Source organism: Gallus gallus, chromosome 1 (assembly GCF_016699485.2).
Source record: "Gallus gallus isolate bGalGal1 chromosome 1, bGalGal1.mat.broiler.GRCg7b, whole genome shotgun sequence".
In the NCBI taxonomy this organism is placed as follows: Eukaryota; Metazoa; Chordata; class Aves; order Galliformes; family Phasianidae; genus Gallus; species Gallus gallus.
The window spans coordinates 196,094,352-196,115,611 of NC_052532.1; the positions used below are offsets into that span (position 1 = coordinate 196,094,352).

A 21,260-nucleotide genomic window follows, 5' to 3' on the forward strand; every position below is an offset into this window, starting at 1 on the left:
TGAGGACGTCAGCTCTGCCCCTGCCAGGGCTCCGTGTGGGCAATGCGGGGGGGCCGAGTTCACATGGGATGTGCCCAAGGGCCAGCAGCACTGAAGCATGGCCCTGCACTGTGCAGGACAGGGCTGAAAGGGGAACCAGGCAGGTGGCGGGGCTGGAAATGCCAGGGTTTGCCCCTCTGCAGCCCTGCTCACCCACGGGGCACACAGGGCTGGAGGAGTATCACACAGCTGGCACAGGGAAGGAGCTGGCCGTGGGGTCCGGGGGGACACCACCAGGCTGGGACACGCGTGGAACAATGATAACAGGACGTGCAATGAGCTCACATTACCGGGCTCGGGCACTTTGGAGCGTGCAGTGCACAGATGAGGGGAGCGACCACCCGAGGAACAGCAGCAGCAGAAAGCACGGAGGAGCAAAGGAGGGACAGCACCGGGGACAGCACAGGGGAGGAGGGCTACAAGGGGGAGATGTGGGGCGAAATCCCTTCCCGGAGGCGGTGCGGCCCGGAGGAGGCCGAGGCCGCGGGTGGGCGTTGGGACCCCGAGTGGAGGCACCCAGACCGCAGGGGGGGGGGGGGGGGGGCTGCGGGGTCCTCCCCAACCCCGCCATCCTATGCTGGTCCGGACCCAAAGCCGTCCGCCCAAAGTTCCGTTCTCCGGAGCTCAGCACAGAACCGCGACCGCGGACCGTACCCGCACCCACCCCCACACAGACCCCGCCGGGCCGCCCCACGCATGCGCACAACTCAAGCCGCAGGCCGCGCCCCCTCCCCGCAAAGCCACTTCCGGCGCTCTCCCCGCCCCTTCCGGTTCCGCCCCGGATAAGCGGCGCCGCGCACCGCACGCGCTCCTTTTCCGCCGCGCGTTCCAAGATGGCGGACACGCAGGTGGGGCCCGCGCGGCGTTGGGCCGCGGTGGCTGCGATCCGCCGGGCTTCCCCCGGGGGATGGGGGAGGGTCGGCTGTGCGGCCGGACAGGAGCTCCGGGGTGGGCGTTCTCCGTACGGATGGGGCACCGAGCGCTGGGTTGGCGGGGGGAGGCCGCGGTGTCGAGGAGGCCCGCGGGATGGAGGCCCGGGGCGGAGGTGGGGACTCGGTGGGCCCGAGGCCGTCTGTGATGCCGTTTCTCCCCACCTCAGACCGAACGGGCGTACCAGAAGCAGCCCACGATCTTCCAGAACAAAAAGAGGGCCCTGCTGGGCGAGGGCGGCAAGGAGAAGTTACCGCGCTACTATAAGAACATCGGCCTCGGCTTTAAGACACCCAAGGAGGTACGGCCCGGCTGTGCTGCTGCGGGCGCTGAGCCTGCGCTGTATTTCATGGGCCCGTCGGGTGGGGAGGTTGGAAAGGACCTCAGAGGTCATTCAGTTCCAACCCCCGGGCTCTATGTCCCGTTGCTCAGGGCCTGTCGCTGTCTGCCTACGTACAAAGTTGCCCCCCCTCCTGCTTATGGGCTCCCTTTAAGTACTGGAAGGCAGCAGTGAGGTCTCCTCAGAGCATTCCTTTCTCCAGGCCGAACACCCTCATGTCCCTCAGTCTGTCTCCATACAGAGGTGCTCCATCCTCTGAGCATCCCCGTGTCCTTCTCTGGACCCGCAGCCCCACATCCCTCCTGTGCTGGGGACCCCAGGCCTGGACTCAGTGCTCCACGTGGGGCCTCACAAGGGCAGACAGGGGGATATTCCCTTCCCTGCCCACTGCCCCTCTGTTGGTGCTGCCTGGGAGGCTGATGGCCTTCTGGGCTTGCGAGTGCACACTTTTCCACAGGGCTGCTCTCAGTGACTTACTCTCTCAGCCTGTACTCATATCTGGGATTGCTCCAGCTGAAGTGCAACACTTTGCACTTGGCCTTGTTGAACCTCATTAGCTTCGTGTGGGCCCTTGTCCAGGTCCCTTTGGATCTCTTGCTTTTGTTGTATCAGCTGCAGCACTCACAACTCCTCAGCATGATCACTGGGCCTCTGTGCTGCCAGGGCTGTCAGCCCAGACACTGACTCTGGTTCTGGGCAGGCTGCTCTGGTGGTTGGCGACCCTGCACACAGCAGGGAGGTTGAAACAAGATGACCATTGTGGTCCTTTTCAACCCAGGCCATTCTATGATTCTGTGACCATCGCTTCTCTTGTAGGCTATCGAGGGCACCTACATCGACAAGAAGTGCCCCTTCACTGGTAATGTCTCCATCCGTGGCCGAATCCTCTCAGGTGAGTTGTGCAGCACCTTCAAGCAGCAGCAGAGCCCATAAGTGTTGATCTGGAGCTGCTGGGAAGCGCGGCAGCGGTCCTTGAGCTGCACATGATGCCATTCTCACGATGGTCTTCCAAGCCTCATGGTGAAGGGGCTGTGACGACAACGCCACATGGCTTTGCTGATGCCTGGTACAAGGACCTGTTGGTGACATTTCTCTGCAGTGTGGGTGCTGGTTCAGTGCAGTGCAGGCAGCATTGGCTCTAGGAAGTTACTGGAATTAAGGGGCACTGCCTTCACGTGTTAAATACTATGCACTGCTGATCTGGGGTGCCTCTGAAAGTCTCCATTCTCCAGTAGTTAGAAACAGATCCCCAGCATGTTTTGCTGACGGCCACTGAATGCTTACACCCATCGTCACCTTCTGTCTGCTCTCATCCCCAGGTGTGGTCACCAAGATGAAGATGCAGCGCACCATTGTGATCCGCCGGGACTACCTGCACTACATCCGCAAGTACAACCGCTTCGAGAAGCGCCATAAGAACATGTCTGTGCATCTCTCCCCCTGCTTCAGGTGTGTGCCAGCAGCCCCGCTGCCCCACAGCAGCAGGACAGAGCTCTGGTCCTCACGGTGCAGGGCTACAGAAGTGCTGCGTGTGCTCGTGTGTCTGACAGGCGTGTCTAATCTGTGTGGTGCTCAGCTCAGATTGTGCTGGAGTGAGTGAGCACATCAGGGTGGAGGTACAGTGTTATTACTGCTGCTGAGCTGGAACTTGTTTGCTGGTGGTGATGTCTGAACTCACGATGGTCTTCAGAGTCCCTGTTGGTGAGGGGACTGCTGACAATGCCAGTGGCAACTGCTGAACCATCAGACACGTTCCAGTCCGTCTCCCTGTTGTGTCTGTAGAACCATGCAGTTCTGTAGTTCTTGAGAAAAGTTAAAATAGAGGGGGAAAGAAAAAAAAGAAAGCTCAGACTGATGTTTCCAAAGGAAATGCTGAGGGCAGATGGGGCAGGTTCAGAGGCTGGCATTGCCATCTCCTGTGTTTTTCTGAAGCATGTACCTGCAGTAGCCCAAATGCCAGCCCAGCTGTGCTGGCTTAAGGAATGCTTCAGGTCTGGAAGGGAAACTCGTGATGGCTGAAGGGTTTCCCTTCGGGTGCTCAGTGCTCCTCCTGCTCCTGTGGGATGCTCACATTTCATGTCCTGAGTGTGATGCTCACGTGGAGTGACAGACTCTGGTGGCAGCTCAGGGGATGACCGCTTCTATTTCAGCACAGTCATCTCTGCAGCACTTCAGATTGCACCTCCTCGTTCTGCAGCTCTGATTATGCAAGGTCACTTCTAGTGTGGTTACACAGCAGCATTTTCGACATCGTGTGCTGCACACATCTGTGCTGCAGAGCAGGAAACTGCTAATTCACAACCACTGCTCTTGCTTTCTTTGCAGGGATGTGCAGATCGGAGACATTGTCACTGTGGGAGAGTGTCGGCCCCTCAGCAAGACTGTCAGGTTCAACGTCCTCAAAGTCACAAAGGCTGCTGGCACCAAGAAGCAGTTCCAGAAGTTTTAAAACCAACATATGGAGCATAATTGGGAAGAATAAACCTTTTTCTAAATCTTCCTTGGGTGTGTGATGTGAAATAAACAGCATAGAAATGCAGCAGCACATGTAAACACACTGAACTGTGGAAATGGATGAGTTTCTCGAGGAAATGCGATGGTTTTGGGCAGACACTGTTCTGATATTCCAGGTTTACTGCTCAGGAGAAATGGAGGTTTGGTGTGGGTGAGGGTCAGGGAGTGAGCGTTGTCCCTCTGCCAGTACATGGGGCAGTTTAAGTATGTATTTAATGAGAAAGGTTCCACGTGGTGTTTCCACACACAGAGGTCTGAACACATTTTGACAAGGATGTGGGAATTAATGCTCAAGAAAATGCTTTTCCTATAGATGTGCTTAGAGGTGACACAGCTCAAGTAGTTACAGGCAGTGTTATTCTGAGAACTGAATGAGCCCTTCTGTAGGACACATCTGGGGGAGGTGGGGGTCAGTGGCTCTGTGCTCGGGTGGAGGCAGTGATCAGTGGTGTCCCACAGGGCTCTGTGTTGGCACCAGTGCTCTTTCAATGTCATCAGTGACAGGGATGATTGGCTCAGGTGCACCCTCAGTGAGTTTGCTGATGATGCCACGCTGAGGGGTGTGGTTGTCACAGGGGAAGGAAGGGATGCCATCCAGAGGGATCTCAGTCACTACTAAAGGTGGGCCCAGGTGAACCCAATGAGATTCAACCTAGCAAAGTGCAAGGTTTGGCACTTGGGTCTGAGTAACCCAAATACATATACAGACTGGGAGAGGAACTCCTTGAGAGCAGCTCTGCAGAGAAGGAGCTGGGGGTCCTGGTGGATGAGAAGCAACATGAGGCAGCAGTGTGCTCACGCAGCTCAGAAAGCAAATGGGATCCTGGGCTCCATCAGCAGAGGTGTGGCAGCAGGGACAGGGAGGGGATTGTGCCTCTCTGCTCTGCCCTCATAGGGCCCCATCTGCAGTACTGCGTCCAGGTGTGGGGTCCCCAATACAAGAAAGACAGGGAGCTGTTGGAGAGGGTCCAGAGGAGGCCACAAAACGCTCAGAGGGCTGCAGCACCTCCCCTACAAAGACAGGCTGAGGGAGCTGGGCTTGTTGAGCCTGGAGAAGAGAAGGCTGCGGGGTGACCTCAGTGCAGCCTTCCAGTATTTAAAAGGGGATTATAAAAAGGAGGGGAATCAACTTTTTACAAGTGTAGATATTGGTAGGACAAGGCGGGGGGGGGGGAAGTTCTTCACAGAGAGAGTGGTGAGGTGCTGGCACAGCCTGCCAAAGGTTATGGGTGCTCTGTCCATGGAGGTGTTCAAGGCCAGGTTGGATGGGACCCTGGGCAGCCTGGTCTTGTCCCAGTGACACCCACTGCTCCCTGCCCAGCACACCCTGGTCCCCCAAACCAGTGATCCCTCCAGGACCCCAATTGGGCTGTGCTGTGAGCAGGAGCTCTGTGCCATGCATCTCTCAGAGGGCACACAGTGGAGCTGCTGCCATGCGCTGTCATCCAGCACTGACACTGAACTCAGCTGTGTTTCCTGTCCCAGCCCGCAGCTCAGCCGGCAGGAAGTGCAGGCTTCTGTTAGCCATAGATGGCCATTGGCAGCACAGAAGCAGAGCTGCGTGCTGTGTGGGGCCAAAAATACGCCAGTGAGTCTCGAGGTGGAACTTGGCCAGCAAGCAGCAAGTGTGCACCGTCCCCAGCCCAGCAGTGTGGGTCTGTGGGGAAGGCACAGAGCTCAGAGCACAGATGTGACAGTCCGGGTGCACCCCAATCCCACAGCTGTGGGCTGGCTGACCCCCTGCTTGGGATGTGGGGATGGAGGCTCTGCATCCATGGGCAGTGCTTGCAGTGCAGGAGCTGCTCCTCCCTTACAAACCCTGCGTGCTGCCTTTGTTGGCACCAAGCGTTGAGCATCAGCTTTGTGCCACGCAGCCCTAAGCACCCCACAGCTCCCTGTGGCTGCGGTCAGGGTCTCCTCCCTCACAACCTTCCTCCACATCCCTAAAGCAGCCCCAGGCCTGAGGAATTTTCCCTGAGGCCATTGGGACATGCTGTGGCATGAAGATGCTGTGGCACGGGGCATCTGTGTGAGCATCACACTGTGATCCCACTGCATGGGACAGGCAGAGGCACTGCTGCACAAACCCCATGTCCTCGCAGGGTACAGAGCCCCACTGCATGCAGCTCAGCTGCGGGGCTGCAGCGAGGTGTGCTCTGGGCACAGTGCTGGGAGCCTGGCCCCACACAGGCAGGAAATGAGTCAGGGCCGGGCAGGAAGGAAGGCGAGAGGAGACCCGGGTTGCACCATTCCCTGCATCCCAATGGCCTCCCAGGGAGGGACGAGTCCTGCTGCTGCCTTCCATGGGTCCCCGCTGGTCCCTGCACCGTCCCCTCCAGCGCACAGTGCCCTGCATGCAGCTCAGCTCTGCTCCAGAGGTTTGTCCCCCCCCCCCAGACCCTGGTGCATCATCCCACTCCACTCCCCTGTCCCTAACTGCAGAGGGGTGGCTGGGATGGATGCATTGTGCCACACAGGACAGATGTGCCATGTCCTTTCCTTGTGACCCATCAGAGCTCCTCCTGCCTGGAGGCCCCACGCAGACAGCACAGTGCCAGCAGCCCTTGCATGCTCATATGTGTGCATGTGGGCACCGGGTTCACTTAGGCATCCCAGTAGACACAGTGATCTGTGCCCAGGGCCCCCCCCCTGCACCCTGCCCACCCCACCACCCCCAGCATCGCCCACCTGCAGGGAAAGTGGAGCACAGTGGGAGCCGCCAGGGCTGTTCCATCTCCACGGGGCTTGGGTGTCAATCTGTGCATCTCTGCTGGTGGAAGTGGTTTCCAGGACAGAAAAATGAGAAATGCTGCTCGGGTCTAATTTTGGATCCCCACCACCCCCAGGAGCCGCAGTGCTGTGTGGGGGGAACAGAGCTGCTTGGAGGCTCCTGCAGCTCTGCAGGGTGAGAGGAGCCCTGGGCTGTATCTCTGCTCCCAGCACCTGAACCCCTGACCCCAGCCCTGGGCACTGCCTGCAGAACATTCCTGGCTCTGTTCCCCACCTCTGCTCAAACATTGCCCCAGAACCCGCATATCCCAATGCCACAGAGAACCCAACACTGTTGGCACTGCTTTGCTGTCAGGGTGCACCACTCCAGGTTTCATAATGCCATGGCCGAGCTGCTGCGCTGTCCTAAATAGGACAAATGCTCCCTGAAATCCAAACCTGTGTTACCATTGACTTGACCAAAGCAGAGCGCCTTCCCTTCCCATCAAGTGTACACAATGCCACCAGCACTGTGCCAGCAGCCTGGTGCTGATGGTGTCCTATGAGCTGCCAGTGACCACACAGCAATGATGTTACCCTGCAGGATGATCTCTTCAGCTTTGTGCATCTTTGGAGGAAGGAGAGAACCAAAACCACTGAAGAGCTCTGAAATATTCTCAGGTGTGTACAGAAAAATCTGACATTCCCAAGAGCAAAATGCCGTCCTTAATTTACTTTTTAAGACAGACACCCACATGAACCAGAGGAAGTGCTGACATGCTCCCAGCCCATATTGTTGGGGGCTTTTCAGAGGTAGCTTCAGCACAGCTCCAAGCAGCCCCTTCACACAGAGCTGGGAAGGGCCCAGCCAGCCCATGTAAATCCCCATCCCATCCCATCCCATCCCATTCTACCCCCATCCCCATCCTCATCTCATTCTCATCCCCACTGCCATTCTTATTCTCATTCCAATTCTCATTCCCATCCCAATCTTTATGCCTATCCCTGTCCCCATCCCTATCCTTGTCCCTATCCCTATTCCTATACCCATCCTCATCCCTGTCTCCATCCTCATCTCTATCACATCTCCATCCCCATCCTGATCTTCCTCCTATCCCCACCCCCATTATCCCTATCCCCATCATCCCCATCCTCATCTCCATCACATCTCCATCCCTATCCTCATCTTCCTCCCATGCCCATCCCCATTATCCCCATGCCCATCCCCATTATCCCCATCCCTATGTCCATCCCCATCCCTATCCATATCCCTACCCCATTTCCATCCCATCTCCATCCCATCCCCATCCCCATTTCAGCCCCCACAGTCGCCCTGCATTCACACTTCCCACGGTGACACCACAGAGTAGGGCAGTATGAGTGATTTTCCCATTAATCTGTTGGTTCAGAGTGAGAGCTTTACAGAAAAAAGCTGGCAGGCAGGAAGAGCACCAGAATGGATGCCAAAACTCAAATGGGCGTGAGTTAGAATTTACAAATGAAGGCTTAAAACACTGCATGGATAATTAACACCTACCAGCACTGCTCTGTAGGAAGAGGCTCTGGTGAATGTTGGGTCGGTGGATGCAAGCACTGGGATGTACTGCTCACTGACTGACACAGGTGCCACATTGAACCGTGTTCCACCAGGAAATTAACACAAAATTAACACTAGCAGCATCACTGCAGCATATTTTAATGTGAAGAACTGGAGATGTGATGGATCTCATGGAAAGAGCTGCGGGCAGCATGGAGCCCTCAGCAGCGGTGGGGCGCTCCTCCCAAGGCACAGCCATGCAGGTTCTTCCCTTTGCACATCTGGAATGTTATGGTGGAGAGTGAGAATGCAGGAGGGGATGCCAATGTGGACAGGGCGGAAGCTGAAGGCTGTGTGGTGCTGTGGGTGCCTATAAGGACATCCTCCACTGCACCCATGTGTACCAGTGGCCAGACAAGGGCAGTTCATTGCTGCTGCCCGTGGTGCTGGCCCAACCATGGCAACGGGCACAGCGCATCCTCAGTGGATGCCCTCTGTGTGCATCCAGCCCACAGCGAGCTGGTGGAGATGCTGATGGAGGATGAGGTGGACAGGTGGGTGCATGGTGTTATGGGCCACGGGGCTGTGCTCAGCACCCTGCTCTGCTGAGGGGCAAACATTGACCAAGGGGTGGACAGTGCAGGATGCGCTGGCAAGGACGGAGATCCCTGGATGGGAATCACCACAGCACACAGGGCTGGAGCCCACAGCACCAGCATCAACAGGGCCAGCAACCAATGGGCCACGGTGCTGGGCAAAGAGACAAAGAGCTCACTGAGCTGCTCCAGTGCACTCAATGGCCACAGCGGCACCCGTGATGCCAGCCAACATCCCCAGCCTCAGCCTCATGGTCCCTCAAGCACAGTGGGCTCCAGCAACAACCCCAGACACACCCCATGCAGGGAAGGTCAAGAAGGGTATTAGGGAAAATTCTTTCTCCCAAAGAGCAGTGATGCTCTGGCACAGCTGCCCAGGGAGTTGGGGGGTCACTGCCCCTGGGGGTGTTCCAGAACCACGTGAATGTGGCACTGAGGGATGTGGTCAGTGAGCATGGTGGGGATGGGTTGCGGGTCTTGGAGATATTTTCCAACCTCAGTGAACCCAAGATTCCATAGCCCCCCTTACCCCCAGCATGATGCAGTGAAGGGGACCCCAGTGATGGAGTTCCTTCTTCTCCAGCCCCACAGAGGTGGCAGCAGCAGTGCCCTCGACCAGACCCTTTATTACAGAAGGGCTTATACACAGCACAGACACACCGGCCCCCCATGCACCACCCGGCCCCGCACCCCCACCCTGCCCCACAGCCACCCCACAGAGCGGGGCATTGCATAGAGAGGAGCGGGTGGGTGGTGGGTGACATTGGGGCCACGGGGGCGGCAGGGGGCAGAGCCAGCCCGCCCCACGCCAGGTGGCACCGTCCGGCCCTGCCGTCCCCACGTATCCCCGCGGCCGCCCGGGGCCAGCTCCCGGCAGAACATTCATCCCAAATAAATTAAAAAGGTCCGTGCCCCGCGCGCAGTTAAAAAGCAGCCCCCAGGGTCACTCCTCGGGAGGCTCGGAGAGGAACGGGGAGGTGACAGCGTGCGCCTGGGCGATGGCCGCCAGCTCCTTCAGGAACTCGCTGAAGATGACGGCGCAGTACACAGCGTTCTTGACACGCAGCGCCTCGCTCTGCTTCTCAGCTGAGCCACGGAACAGCGTGGCCCCCGCCAGCGCCTGCAGCACCGGCCCGTCCCGCACCTGCTGCAGCGCCAGCTGTGCCGCCTGCCGTGCCCGCGTCGGGCTGTTGGTGTGCCGTAGGATCAGCTCGCCCAGCGACGGCTTCCGGCTGCGGGCTGAGGGGCTGCGTCAGCTGAGGGGCCACGAACGCAATGCCACAGGCACAGCCTGGGACACGGCACAGGGCAAGGCATGGGGCATGGCATGGAACATGGGCACAGCCCAGTGCAGGGCCTGGGTTGTTGCATGGGACATGACACAGGGCACAACCTAGTGCGCGACATGACCCAGAGCCCAGGCTGCATACTGGGCCATGTACAGCCCCCAGTGCAATGCAGCCAGGAGGAGGCAGAGACCAGTTTACATGCAGTGCCACATGCAGCCCCCTGTGCAATGCTGCTGAGATCTAGGAGCCGTGTGCTGCAACGGAGAAGCAGAACCCAGTCCTGCGAGCAGTGCCACGTGCAGCCCCCAGCGCCATGCAGCCTCTAGTGCAATGTAGCACACACCAGCAAGGAAGAGGCAGACCCAAGTCTTGCATGCAGCACCCAGAACAGCACACAGCGTCCATGCAACAGAATGTGAAGCTTCTAAATTCCAGTGCCACAGCCCCTTCACCATGGCAACCCCCGGCCCTCCACACAAAGGGACACGAGCTCCCCATCTCAGAGCAGCTCCCAGACCCCATGTAGTGCCATGAGCACCCCCACACACAGTGCACCCGCAGTACCCCCAGCCCCATGGCAGCAGTTCTGGCCCCATCTCACCCAACGTCTCCGAGCGGCGCAGCGCTGGCATGACACCCGGTGCCTCAGCCCAGTCCAGCTTGCCACGGGCAATCAGGTACTTCTTAGCCTTGAAGAGCAGCATGGGGAAGTCCTCCTGGCTGGCAGCAAAGCTTTCGATCTTGTTCTTCACCGAGCCAAGCACCTGCAGGACGGGACATATTGGACAAGATGGGATGGATGAGACGGGATGGGATTGGACAGAGGAAAGGGGCAGCGGGCAGCACCACGGACAGCGCCGGCAGCACCACGGACAGCGCCCAACCACCAAACCTGCAGCAGAGATTTGACGCTGGGCTGGAAGACCATGTTGGTGTTGAGCAGGAAGGAGCGCAGCAGCGGCTGCGGGTAGCAGGCCAGCTGGGCCACCAGCCCCGTCAGCAGGAAGTTCACATAGAGGGAGTTGTGCAGCATGTTCTCCAGCTTGCCAAACAGCACCGTCATGAAGGGCCCTGTGGGTGGGTGCAGGCGTCAGGCTGTGACCGTGGGACGGGACATAGAGGTATTCCCGTCTGCACCCCATTCAGCCCCACCTGTGAAGGGTTGGCTGTGGGGCGGCCCCACAGTGCGTGGTGGGCTGGCCACGGCCTGTGCCAGCGGGTCCAGCACCCGCACACGGCCCAGTGCCTCCTCGCCCTCAGGCAGAGTGGCGAAGCTGGCATAGGCCTCCTCCTCCTCACGGGACAGCAGCGGCTCAGGCATGGCAGGCGGCTCAGCCCTGGCCCCGTTCTCCATCTCGGCCTCAATCTCTCGCAGCTCCTGGGTGAAGGCCTCAATGCTGACACCCGCTCCGTTGGGTTCAGCTGGTGCCTTGGCCAGCAGCTCCTCCAGCAGCGAGTCCACTGAGCGCGGGGGCTCCCAGCCCGCAGGCTGCGCCCGGGCCCCGTTCTGTGCCGGCCTCTCGCCTCGTGGACTCCTGCGCACTTTCTTCACCACCACGTCCCCCTCGGGCCGCCCTGGCTCCGTGTGCCCATGCGCCCCATTCACCAGTGCCCCCGAGTCCCGTGCGTCAGGGCTGGGCCCCGTAGCATGGGGCTCACTGGGGCTGGGAGCCCTCCCTGCCCCCTCCTCAGGCAACCCCCGCTTCTTAGTCCGCGGGGTCGGGGGCCCCGGGGCGCTGTCAGGCAGAGGGGCCACGTCAGGGGTGGTTCCGGGCGCCGCGGGCTCCTCGCCATCATAGGGGGCCGACCAGACGCGGCACGCCCATGCGCAGCGGTCGATGCTGCGGCGTGCATCCCGCAGATACTCCAGGTAGTTCCTGTCCAGCTCTGCCACCTCCTCCCAGCGGGTAGCCCGGTGCGCAGGGCTGCCACTCGGTGTGCCGGGGGAGCGCGGTGCTGTGCCGGCTGCCTCTGGGCCACCACTCTGCTGCCTCATGAAGAAAGCCAGACGTGATGGTGTGGAGGGTCGTGGCACCGGCGCTGCTGAGGATGCATCCACGCTGGGGCTGCTCTGCCCTATGGAGAGGAGACGGTGCTCAGCAGTGTGGGACCGGGGGTGAGGCACTGTGCGGACCTGCAGTGCTGATGCCGTACCCTTTGCCCATGCCGTGTGCTCCTCGTCGCGCTCTGGCAGTGGTACATTCTCAGGGCGGCAGCAGCGCGGGATGAGTGAGAGGAACTTGGCGGCCGTCTTGCCGTAGATGTCCAGGTCCCGCACCGCCCGCTTCTGGCTCAGCATGACGTGGCTGCAGGGCAGCAGGTACCTGGTGGGATGCAGGGCTGTGAGCGAGGACGCAACGGGACAGCAGGGCATGGGCAGCAGGCACCAGCACCATGCCATTCTGCCATGTCATGTCAACCCCTGGAAATGTCCCCTATGGGATACAGCTGTGCCCATCACTGTACCAGCATGATGATATCCCTGCCCCAACACATACTGCCACCAGACCCCCTGGGTATGTCCCCCATAAAAGCCCTTGCATGCCACAGCCATGTCTGATTCTAGTGCCCACGTGGCAATGTCCCAGCCCCATCTCATCCTGCCACTGGATCCCCTGGAGTTGCCACCCTCAGGCCACAGCTGTGCCTATCCAGCACCCACATGGTGACGCCCCAGCCCTCTGCCATCCTGCCACTGAACCCCCTGGAGATGCCACCCCTGGGACACAGCTGTGCCCTTCCCAGCACCCATGGTGACACCCCAGCCCTGTCTCATACTGCTCATCAGACCCCATGTGCGCCCCACGGGACACAGCCATGCCCATCCCAGTGCCCATGTAGCACCATCCCAGCCCCATCCCTGGGGATGCCCCCAGCCCCATCCCATCCTACATCCCATCCTCTGGAGATGCACCCCATGTCCCTGCATGCCACGGCCATGCCTCATCCCAGTGCCCACAGGGCGATGCCCCACCCCAGCACAGCAGCACAGTACCTGAGCACCAGCTGCAGCATCACGTCCTCACAGTTGAGACTGAGCAGCGTCCGGAAGAGGCTCAGGGACACCATGCAGAGCTGGGAATGGAGAAGACGTGAGGCAGCTGCATGTTGGGGACCCCCCACGCCCTGCCCCACCACTCACCCGTGAGTTGCTGTTGATGCGGCTGACGAGCGTGTCGAGGATGGTGGCGTTGTCGTGGCGGTGCAGCAGCACGAAGCGCAGGAAGGTCTTCAGCAGCGCCGTCTCACTGACGCTGCGCAGGAACAGGTCCAGGTAGGCGGTGCTGGCGATCATCTCCTCGATGGAGGTCTGCATGGGGAGCAGCAGCTGGAAGCGCTCCGGGTGCGCCGCAGCGTGCCCCACGGCACCACCAGCGGGGTGCCCCTACCTTGTGCAGCGCCGGCCCCATGACAGGCACCAGGAACCCGTTGTGCACGTAATCCACCAACTGCTTCTGCACCAGTGGGTGGGCGACCTGCAGGGTGCAGGGGTCAGGGCTGCCCGTGCCAGCCCGCATTGCCCCACGTCACCGAGAGCCCCACCTGGATGACGGCGTTACAGAATTCCAATGAGTTCATGAACAGCACGAGGGAGGAGACCCCGATCCAGTCCTCGCGGCGCAGGCAGTGCCAGTCGTCCCCGCACACCTCGATCTTGCGGGGCAGCGAGGAGTACAGCGCACTCAGCCCCGTGGCCAGGACCTGTGGGTACGAGCACTGAGCGTGGTAGTCCTGGGCATAAAGCAGCCAGCAGCTCCGGCCCCGCGCCAGCCTTACCGGGCAGAAGTAGGAATTGTCGGTGATGGACTTGGCGACGGCGTGGTTGCTGGCCGACATGGCCATGATGAGCAGCAGCGCATCACGGGCCTGCTGCCCCAGCACGCCCTCGTGGTGGATGAAAGGGATGAGGAGGGAGAAGATGATGAGGTTGGCGGGGCCCTGGTCGGTGTGGCTGTGAAAGAAGAGCTCCAGGATGGCGGGCTCTTTGGCCACCGAGACGCAGAGCTGGTTGAGCAGCAGCACCAGGCTGTTCTCCAGCGGCGCGGAGGTGGGCTCGGCGCAGAGGCTGAGCAGGCGCAGCAGCGGCGTAAGCACGGCGCGGTGCCGCAGGAGGGGCTGCCGGGCCTGGCTGATGAGCATCTCATACAGCTTGAGCTGCTCCACCTTGCGCTCCTCGCCGAAGTCGCCCTGCAGGTGCCAGCCCAGCAGCCGCTCCAGCAGATTCTCGGCCACCACGAACTCCAGGATGGGCCCCGCGTTGGCGTCGCCGCGCGGCCGGTCCTCGGCCAGCAGGTTCAGCAGCTGGTAGGTGTTGTTACGCACCGCGCTCAGGTCATCGGGGGCCGGCGTGCAGCCGCGGCGCTCCAGGATGCGCAGCACCTGCGGGCAGAGCGGAGCGCTCAGCGCCCACCCCGAGGGACGCCCCGCGCCCACCGCCCGGCGCCGGCTCACCTGCGCCCAGTGGTTCTTGAAGACCATCAGGCAGGTCTCGGGGTCGGCGGTGACGGGGCTCTGCAGGCTGGCGCTGCGGGCAGCACGCTGCCCAACCCCACGCGGGGTCAGTTTGCTCAGCCAGCTCATCCTCTCCATGGGGACGTGGTGGGGGCACGGCTCAGGGGCAGCGGTGTGGTGCCCCGCAGGCCCGGCCCGATCCGATGTCTGTGCGGTGCCGTGCAGGCACGGGGTGGCGGGCAGCGGGTAGGGCCACACACTCCATGCTGCTGGGCTGTGGGGAGAGCGTTCAGCACAGGGAAGGGGCAGCAGCACCATCCCAGCACCACCCCAGTGCCATTCCAGTACCAGCCCAGCATCATTCTGACACCACCCCAGCACCTCCCCAGCATCATCCCAGCACCATCCAGCACCACCCCAGTACCATTCCGGTACCACCCCAGCACTATCCCAACGCCAACCCAGCACCATTCTGGCACCATCCCAGTACCACCCCAGTACCACCCCAGAACCATCCAGGCACCATTTCAACACCACTCCAGCACCACTCTGACACCATCCCAGCACCATTCCATCACCCCCCCCAGCACTCCTCCTGCCCCAGTGCAGCCCCACACCGCACCCAACCTCCTGTGGGCAGCTCTGGGGGTGGCACTGCTCTGTGGGTGCCTCTGTAAGGAGCGATGGAGGTGACAGAGAGCCACAGCTCCCACACGGTGAGTCACACACCGTGACCCTGGGCACGGCCGGGGGGGAGGGTGAAGGAACTGCTGCTGCCACACTGCTATGGGGATGGCCGTGGAGCTGCACAGCGCGGCCATCAGGCCTCACGCACAGCCACCCCCACGGCACAGCCCAGAGGGACAGAGCCAGAAGGAGCAACCCCAGAGCCAGGAGGCAGCGGGCAGAGGGACGTCACCCACCTGGGAGAGAGACCTCACGGGCACAGCTGGAACCCAGAGGCACCACCGTGTCCCAGCGCAGGGCAACGGATGAGAAGGCTCTGAGCAGCACCGGGGGAAGGGGGTCCCAGAGATGCCTCTGCTGGAGGCACCAGGAAGGAGAGGCTGCTGAGAGCCGGGGCAGGACAGGAGCTGGGGCGGACAAGGAAGCGTGGAGTGGAGGAGGGCTGTGACACAGCGCTGCTCCACACCCAGGGCTGCACTTTGAACCAGGGGCACCGCAGGGCATCGCGAGAGCTGCGCCGGGCACGGGGAGCAGCCACGGCCCTGCAACCCCACACAGCTCCCCGTGTGCTCAGCGCCTGCACCCGCAGACCCCGCACGGGACCGAAGGTGTGGGGCCCAATCCCCGCCCCTGGGATCCTCCGTCCCACGGCCACCATCCCGAGGGTGCCGGCACAGCCCTGTGGGGCACGGGGTGGGCGTGGGGTGGCCGTCAGGGCAGGGACGACACTGAGCCCCCCCGGTGCCCGCTGTGCCCCACACGCACCCCGTGCCCATTTGTGCTTTGGGAGCAGTGGCAGAAGGGGAGGGAGGGCGGCACACGGACGGCACCGCAGGGCGTCAAAGCGGCCCTTCAGGAAACCCCAAACCACGGCAGGGGAAGGCAGCAGCGGCACCCGGGGCCGCCCCACAGCCCTCTGTGCGGCACCACCGCGGAGCTGCGCCGGTTCCAGCCCGGCACCGCGGGGGTGTCATCGCGCCCGGTGTATTTCGGGCAGCTCCCAGCTGTATTTATACCACGCGCTGAGGAGCTCCCGTTGCACCGCAGCTGCGGGTGCTAAAGTTAGAGAGGGGGGAAAGCGGCTCCCGCAGCACTGCCGGCACCGGGAAGGCCACGAGATGGGGCCGACGGCACCGAACCCGACCGACCCCAACGCTCCGCCAGGGCCCCGTTTGGGGCGATGGCACCGCAGGGACCCAACGCGGTCCCCCCGGAGCCCCAAAGGAAGCGGTGTGGGTGGGCTCCGGGGAACGGCCGCCGGCCCACGTGGCACCGGGCGGCACCGGGCGGCACCGGGCGCCGTGGGCGGTCACAGCCACCCCGATCCCACGGCCATGGGGCACGGGGGGGGGGGGGGGGGTTGGGAACCGCACGGGATGGCGCAGACCCTACAGATGACGGCGGAGAGGCGGACGCGGGGACGGGCGCAGCGCACACCCGCGGAGCCGCCGTACCGACAACGGGTGGGAACCGCCCCGCCCCGCCCCGTACCTGGGGGTGAAGGTCGCGCTCCCGGCCGTCAGCGCCGTTCCTGCGGGGGGAGGAGAGCGGCGCTGAGCCCGACGCGGGGCTGAACCCCCCCCTCGGGACCCCCCCCGGCTCCGCCCCGCTCCGCCCCCGCGGCCCCGCCGCACCCCGCGCCCCCGCCAAGGGCACGGCCCGACCCCCCCCCCCGCCCCCGCCGCCTCCGGCCCCGAAGGCCCCGCCCCGCCCCGCTCCCGCCCGCCCCGCGCCGCTCCCCCCGCGCCGCCCGCCCCGCTCTCACCGTCCGCCCCCGCCGAGGGCCCCGCGCGCCCGCCGCCATCTTCGCGCCACCGCCCCACGCACCGCGCGCGCACGGCCCCGCCCCGCGGCCCCGCCCTGAGCACCGGGAAGGGGCGTGGCCGGAGCGCGGGGGGCGGGGCCGCGTGGAGACACCGCGCGCTCATTGGCTGCGGCGAGAACGGGGCGGGGCCGTGGGCGGGGCCCGGAGATGGGCGTGGCGGCGCGGGCTGCGGGCGGGGCTACGGGGACCCCCGGGGCCGGACCGGGACGTGCGGGGCGCCGTGCGCGGCAGCGCGACCGCCGCGTCGCGGAGAACCGCGGGCCACGGGGGTCCCGCTCCGGGGACGGCCCCGCACCGGGCACCGGAACCCGTCCCCACGCGGTGCCCCGCGCCCCACGCCCGCACCCCGTGGCGCAGCCCCGCCCCGTTCCCCGCACGCCGCCCCCCACGGCCCCGGGGACCGCCCGTTGCCAGGAGCCGCCCGCAGCCGTGACCGCAGCACCGCGCCCTGCGGGAGGCTGCGGGACCCCCCCCCGGCCCCACCGCACCATGCGCGGCCTCGGCACGGTGCTGTCCCGCCGCTGGGACTCAGCCGAGCCCGGCGGCAACACCGGACACGGACGACGGTGAGCGCGGCTCCCCTTCCCCCGGGCACTGTGCGGGGCGCTGTGATGCGGGGCGGGAGGGCGCAGCGCCCCGGGGCGGTGTCTGCGCCCCGACCGCCCCGTGCGCCCCATCCCGCAGCGCCGCCGAAGCCCGGGGATGGATCCTGGACCCCTCCGGGGAGCGCTACTACTGGTGGCTGAGCGCCATGGTGCTGCCCGTGCTGTACAATTGGGTCGTCATCATCTGCAGGTGCGGCGCGGGGTGGGGGGCGATGGGAGGCGGGCGGTGGGAGGGAACGGCCCGGTGACGCCGCCGGCTGTGCCAGGTGCTGCTTCACGGAGGTGCAGGAGCGGCACGCAGCGCTGTGGCTGAGCCTGGATTGTGTCGGCGATGCGCTGTACCTGCTGGACATCGGCGTGCGTCTGCACACCGGTCAGTGCCCGCGCAGCTGCGCGTGTGTGTTGGTGCAGGAGTGTGCAAAGAAGTGTGTTGGTGCGCTCACCTCTGTGTGCGGTCGCACATCTGCGTGCCCACACGTGAGGGTGCAGACGCTCATCCTTGCACGTGCACGGCTGTGCACACGCGTGGCACACACTTAGAACGTGATACACGTAGCCTGGAGGCACGGCCATTGCCAGGCAGCGGGGAGGGAATCACCTTCCAAACCCCCCCCTGCGCCCCATGGCAACACACAGCGTTCAGCGCCCCTCTGCCCCCACCTCCCCCCCCCTCACACAGCACCACCTCAGAGCCCTTCAGCCCCTTCAGACACAATCACCCCTGTAAACAGCTGTTCCCCCTCCTGTTTCTACTTGAAGGGAGCATATAAACAGGGGGGGGGACAGCTGTTTACGAGGGTGGATGGTGATAGAACAAGGGGGAATGGTTTTCAACTGAGACAGGGGAGGTTTAGGTTGGATATGAGGAGGAAGTTTTTCCCCCAGAGGGTGGTGACGCACTGAACAGGTTGCCCAAGGAGGCTGTGGATGCCCCATCCCTGCAGGCATTCAAGGCCAGGCTGGATGTGGCTCTGGGCAGCCTGGGCTGCTGGTTGTTGTCCCTGCATACAGCAGGGGGTTGGAACTGGATGAGCACTGTGGGCCTTTCCAACCCAGGCCGTTCTCTGGTTCTATGATTCAGTCCCCCCATCACACCAGCCCACGTTCCCTCCACTCCCATCCCCACTGCCAGCCACACAACCCCCCATCTCTCTGAGCACCCCCAGCCCGGTGCTGCCCCACAGGGTTCCTGGAGGAGGGCATCCTGGTCTTGGATCGGGGGCGCATCCGGCGCCGCTACCTGCGCTCCAGCAGCTTCGCATGGGACGTGGCCTCTCTGCTGCCCATTGAGCTGCTGTGCCTGCGCCGGCGCTCAGCCATGCGCGCCAACCGCTGCCTGCGCGCCCCGCGGCTCTTCGAGGCCTTCGACCGCCGGGAGACGCGCACAGCTCACCCCTCCGCCTTCCGCATCGCCAAACTGATGCTCTACGTCTTCATCGCCATCCACTGGAACGCCTGCCTCTACTTCGCGCTGTCCGTGCGCCTGGGGCTGGGCTCTGACACCTGGGTGCACCCCAACGGGAGCCGCCCCGGCTTTGCACGCCCGCTGCGGCAGTACCTGCACAGCTTCTACATCTCCACCCTCATCCTCACCACGGTGGGCGACACGCCGGAGCCGCGCCGCGAGGAGGAGCTCCTCTTCATGACGGCCGGCTTCCTGCTGGCCGTGCTGGGCTTCGCCACCATCATGGGCAGCATGAGCTCCGTCATCGCCAACATGAGCGCGGCCGACGCCTCCTTCTACCCGGACCACGGCCCGGTGCAGCGCTACCTGCGGGCTCACGGCGTGGCTGGGCGGTTGGTGCGGCGCGTGGCCGCGTGGCACGAGCACCTGCGTGCGCAGCGCAAGCTGGCAGAGGAGCACGTCGTGCTGCGGCACCTGCCCGAGCGGCTGCGCGCCGAGGTGGCTGCCAGCGTGCACCTCCCAGCGCTGAGCAAGGTGGCCCTGTTCCAGAGCTGTGAGCGTGGCGTGTTGGAGGCGCTGGTGCTACGCCTGCGCCCTCAGGTCTTCGGGCCCGGAGAGTTCGTGTGCCGGCGCGGCGATGTGGGTCGGGAGATGTACTTCATCCGCGAGGGGCGGCTGGAGGTGCTGGGAGCTGACGGTGTGACGCAGCTCGCCGTGCTGGGAGAGGGGCTCTACTTCGGGGAGATCAGCCTCATCAACATCCCCGGTGAGCCCCTGCCTGACCCCCAGGTTGCCATCCCCATAGTGCCACCCCTGTGGTGTCATCCCCGTGGTGCCATCCCCACGATGCCATCCCCAGAGTGCCATCCCCTCAGTGCCATCCCCTTAATGCTGTTCCCTCAGTACCGTCTCCCCATGATGCCATCCCCACGATGCCATCCCCAGAGTGCCACCCCCATAGTGCCATCCCCACGGTACCATCCCCTCAGTACTCTCCCCTCAGCGCCATCCCCATGATGCCATCCCCTCAGTGCCATCCCCATAGTGCCATCCTCATGATGCCATCCCCACAATACCATCCCCTCAGTACCATCCCCACGATGCCATCCAAAAGGTGCTGTTCCTGTCAACTCCCATCCCCATGTCCTGCTAGTGCCGGCAGAGCCTGAGCACAGGATGAAGCCAGGGCACATTTTGGTACAGTGAGCACGGCTGGTCCTGGTGCTGCCCCTTGTGCCCTGTCCATGCCACCACCACCCCATCCCAACCATAGCTCCTAACCATCCTAACCATAGCAATGCACCCTCAGGGAACCGCTCGGGGAACCGGCGCACAGCCGACATCCGCAGCATCGGCTACGCAGACCTCTTCTGCCTGGCCAAGGAGGACCTGGCAGAGGTACTGACTGAATTCCCCAGTGCCCGGGTGCTGTTGGAGGCCAAGGGCCGTGAGATCCTGCTGCGTATGGACAAGCTGGATGTGCGCGCCGAGGCGGCGGCAGCAGCGGCCCGGGAGGAGGCTGAGCACCGAGCGCAGGTGCTGGAGGCGGCGTTGGAGGCTCTGCAGACACAAACGGCGCGGCTGCTGGCACAGCTGGAGTCCAGTGCCCTCAAACTGGCACTGCGCATCGGGAGCCTGGAGAGCAGGGTGCAGCAGCCTGGCAAGTGGGGACAGGGGAAGGGCAGGAAGAGGAGTCCCGGCAGGTTGCAGCGTGCTGCAGGGGGAGGGGGGCCTGAGGGGCAACCCACCGAGGCGCAAGATCCCACTAAGGCGCAGGGTCCCACTAATGTACAGGGTCCCAGGGGGGCACAGGGTCCCACCACAGCACAAGGTCCCATTGGCATACCAGGTCCCACAGGGACACACAGACCCACCAGGGCACGGGGTCCCACCAGGGTGCAGGGTCCCCCTGGTGCACGGGGTTCCACTGGTGTGGGGGGTCCCACTGGTGCATGGGCTCCCTCTGGTGCACGAGGTCCCATTGGCACACGAGGTCCCACTGGTGTATGGGGTCCCATTGGCACCCGAGGTCCCACTGGTGTACGGGGTCCCACTGGTGCACAGGGTCCCACCAGGGGTCGGGGTCCCACAGGGGCACAGGGCACGCAGCCCAGAGGCCGCTGGCGCTGAAGGTCGGGGATCTGCCTGGCTGCCCAGTGTGCAATAGCAGTGACAGCCGGTGCGTTGTGACAGTCGTTGCTAGGTAACCATGACAACAGTTGCTAGGTAACAATGACAACAACCGCTAGGTGATGGTGACAATAGTTGCTATGTAGCAATAACAACAGTTGCTAAGCAACAGCAGTGGTTGTTGGCAAACGAGGAGCATGGC

The 21,260-nt window shown here is 63.2% G+C and overlaps 3 protein-coding genes and 2 non-coding genes across 8 annotated transcripts; 4 read left to right on the forward strand and 1 right to left on the reverse strand.

The window, feature by feature from the left end:
* Positions 1 to 849: 849 nt before the first annotated feature.
* RPS11 (ribosomal protein S11) lies at positions 850 to 3,809 on the forward strand. The gene is made up of 5 exons (NM_001030833.2): positions 850 to 887; positions 1,139 to 1,270; positions 2,126 to 2,201; positions 2,629 to 2,758; positions 3,635 to 3,809. Exons 1-5 carry the CDS (start codon positions 873 to 875, stop codon positions 3,756 to 3,758), a joined length of 477 nt encoding a protein of 158 aa, NP_001026004.1. The 5' UTR covers positions 850 to 872; the 3' UTR covers positions 3,759 to 3,809.
* LOC112531624 lies at positions 2,288 to 2,378 on the forward strand. Its single transcript, XR_003073520.2, has one exon. It is a non-coding gene; the product is annotated as a small nucleolar RNA SNORD35 (small nucleolar RNA).
* On the forward strand, positions 2,966 to 3,057 carry LOC112531623. The gene has a single exon (XR_003073519.1). It is a non-coding gene; the product is annotated as a small nucleolar RNA SNORD35 (small nucleolar RNA).
* Positions 3,810 to 9,271: 5,462 nt separating the features above from the next.
* FHIP1B (FHF complex subunit HOOK interacting protein 1B) lies at positions 9,272 to 16,909 on the reverse strand. 4 transcript variants are annotated; one of them, XM_015280939.4, is made up of 14 exons: positions 16,859 to 16,909; positions 16,585 to 16,624; positions 15,330 to 15,500; positions 14,407 to 14,680; positions 13,732 to 14,334; positions 13,498 to 13,656; positions 13,344 to 13,430; positions 13,097 to 13,264; positions 12,950 to 13,029; positions 12,109 to 12,278; positions 11,107 to 12,030; positions 10,847 to 11,025; positions 10,556 to 10,718; positions 9,272 to 9,904 (listed from the first exon to the last, which is right to left on the reverse strand). In XM_015280939.4, the coding sequence occupies exons 4-14, from the start codon at positions 14,542 to 14,544 to the stop codon at positions 9,609 to 9,611; spliced, it is 2,967 nt and encodes a 988-aa protein (XP_015136425.1). In that variant the 5' UTR covers positions 14,545 to 14,680; positions 15,330 to 15,500; positions 16,585 to 16,624; positions 16,859 to 16,909; the 3' UTR covers positions 9,272 to 9,608. The 4 variants fall into 4 exon arrangements, with proteins under 4 accessions (XP_015136425.1, XP_015136427.1, XP_046762902.1 ...); XM_015280941.4 differs by lacking the exon at positions 15,330 to 15,500; XM_046906946.1 differs by lacking the exon at positions 16,859 to 16,909 and having other exon boundaries at positions 16,585 to 16,690.
* On the forward strand, positions 16,881 to 21,227 carry CNGA4 (cyclic nucleotide gated channel alpha 4). The gene is made up of 5 exons (XM_015280937.4): positions 16,881 to 17,484; positions 17,603 to 17,713; positions 17,790 to 17,896; positions 18,708 to 19,694; positions 20,238 to 21,227. Exons 1-5 carry the CDS (start codon positions 17,066 to 17,068, stop codon positions 21,056 to 21,058), a joined length of 2,445 nt encoding a protein of 814 aa, XP_015136423.2. The 5' UTR covers positions 16,881 to 17,065; the 3' UTR covers positions 21,059 to 21,227.
* The last annotated feature ends 33 nt before the right edge of the window (positions 21,228 to 21,260 follow it).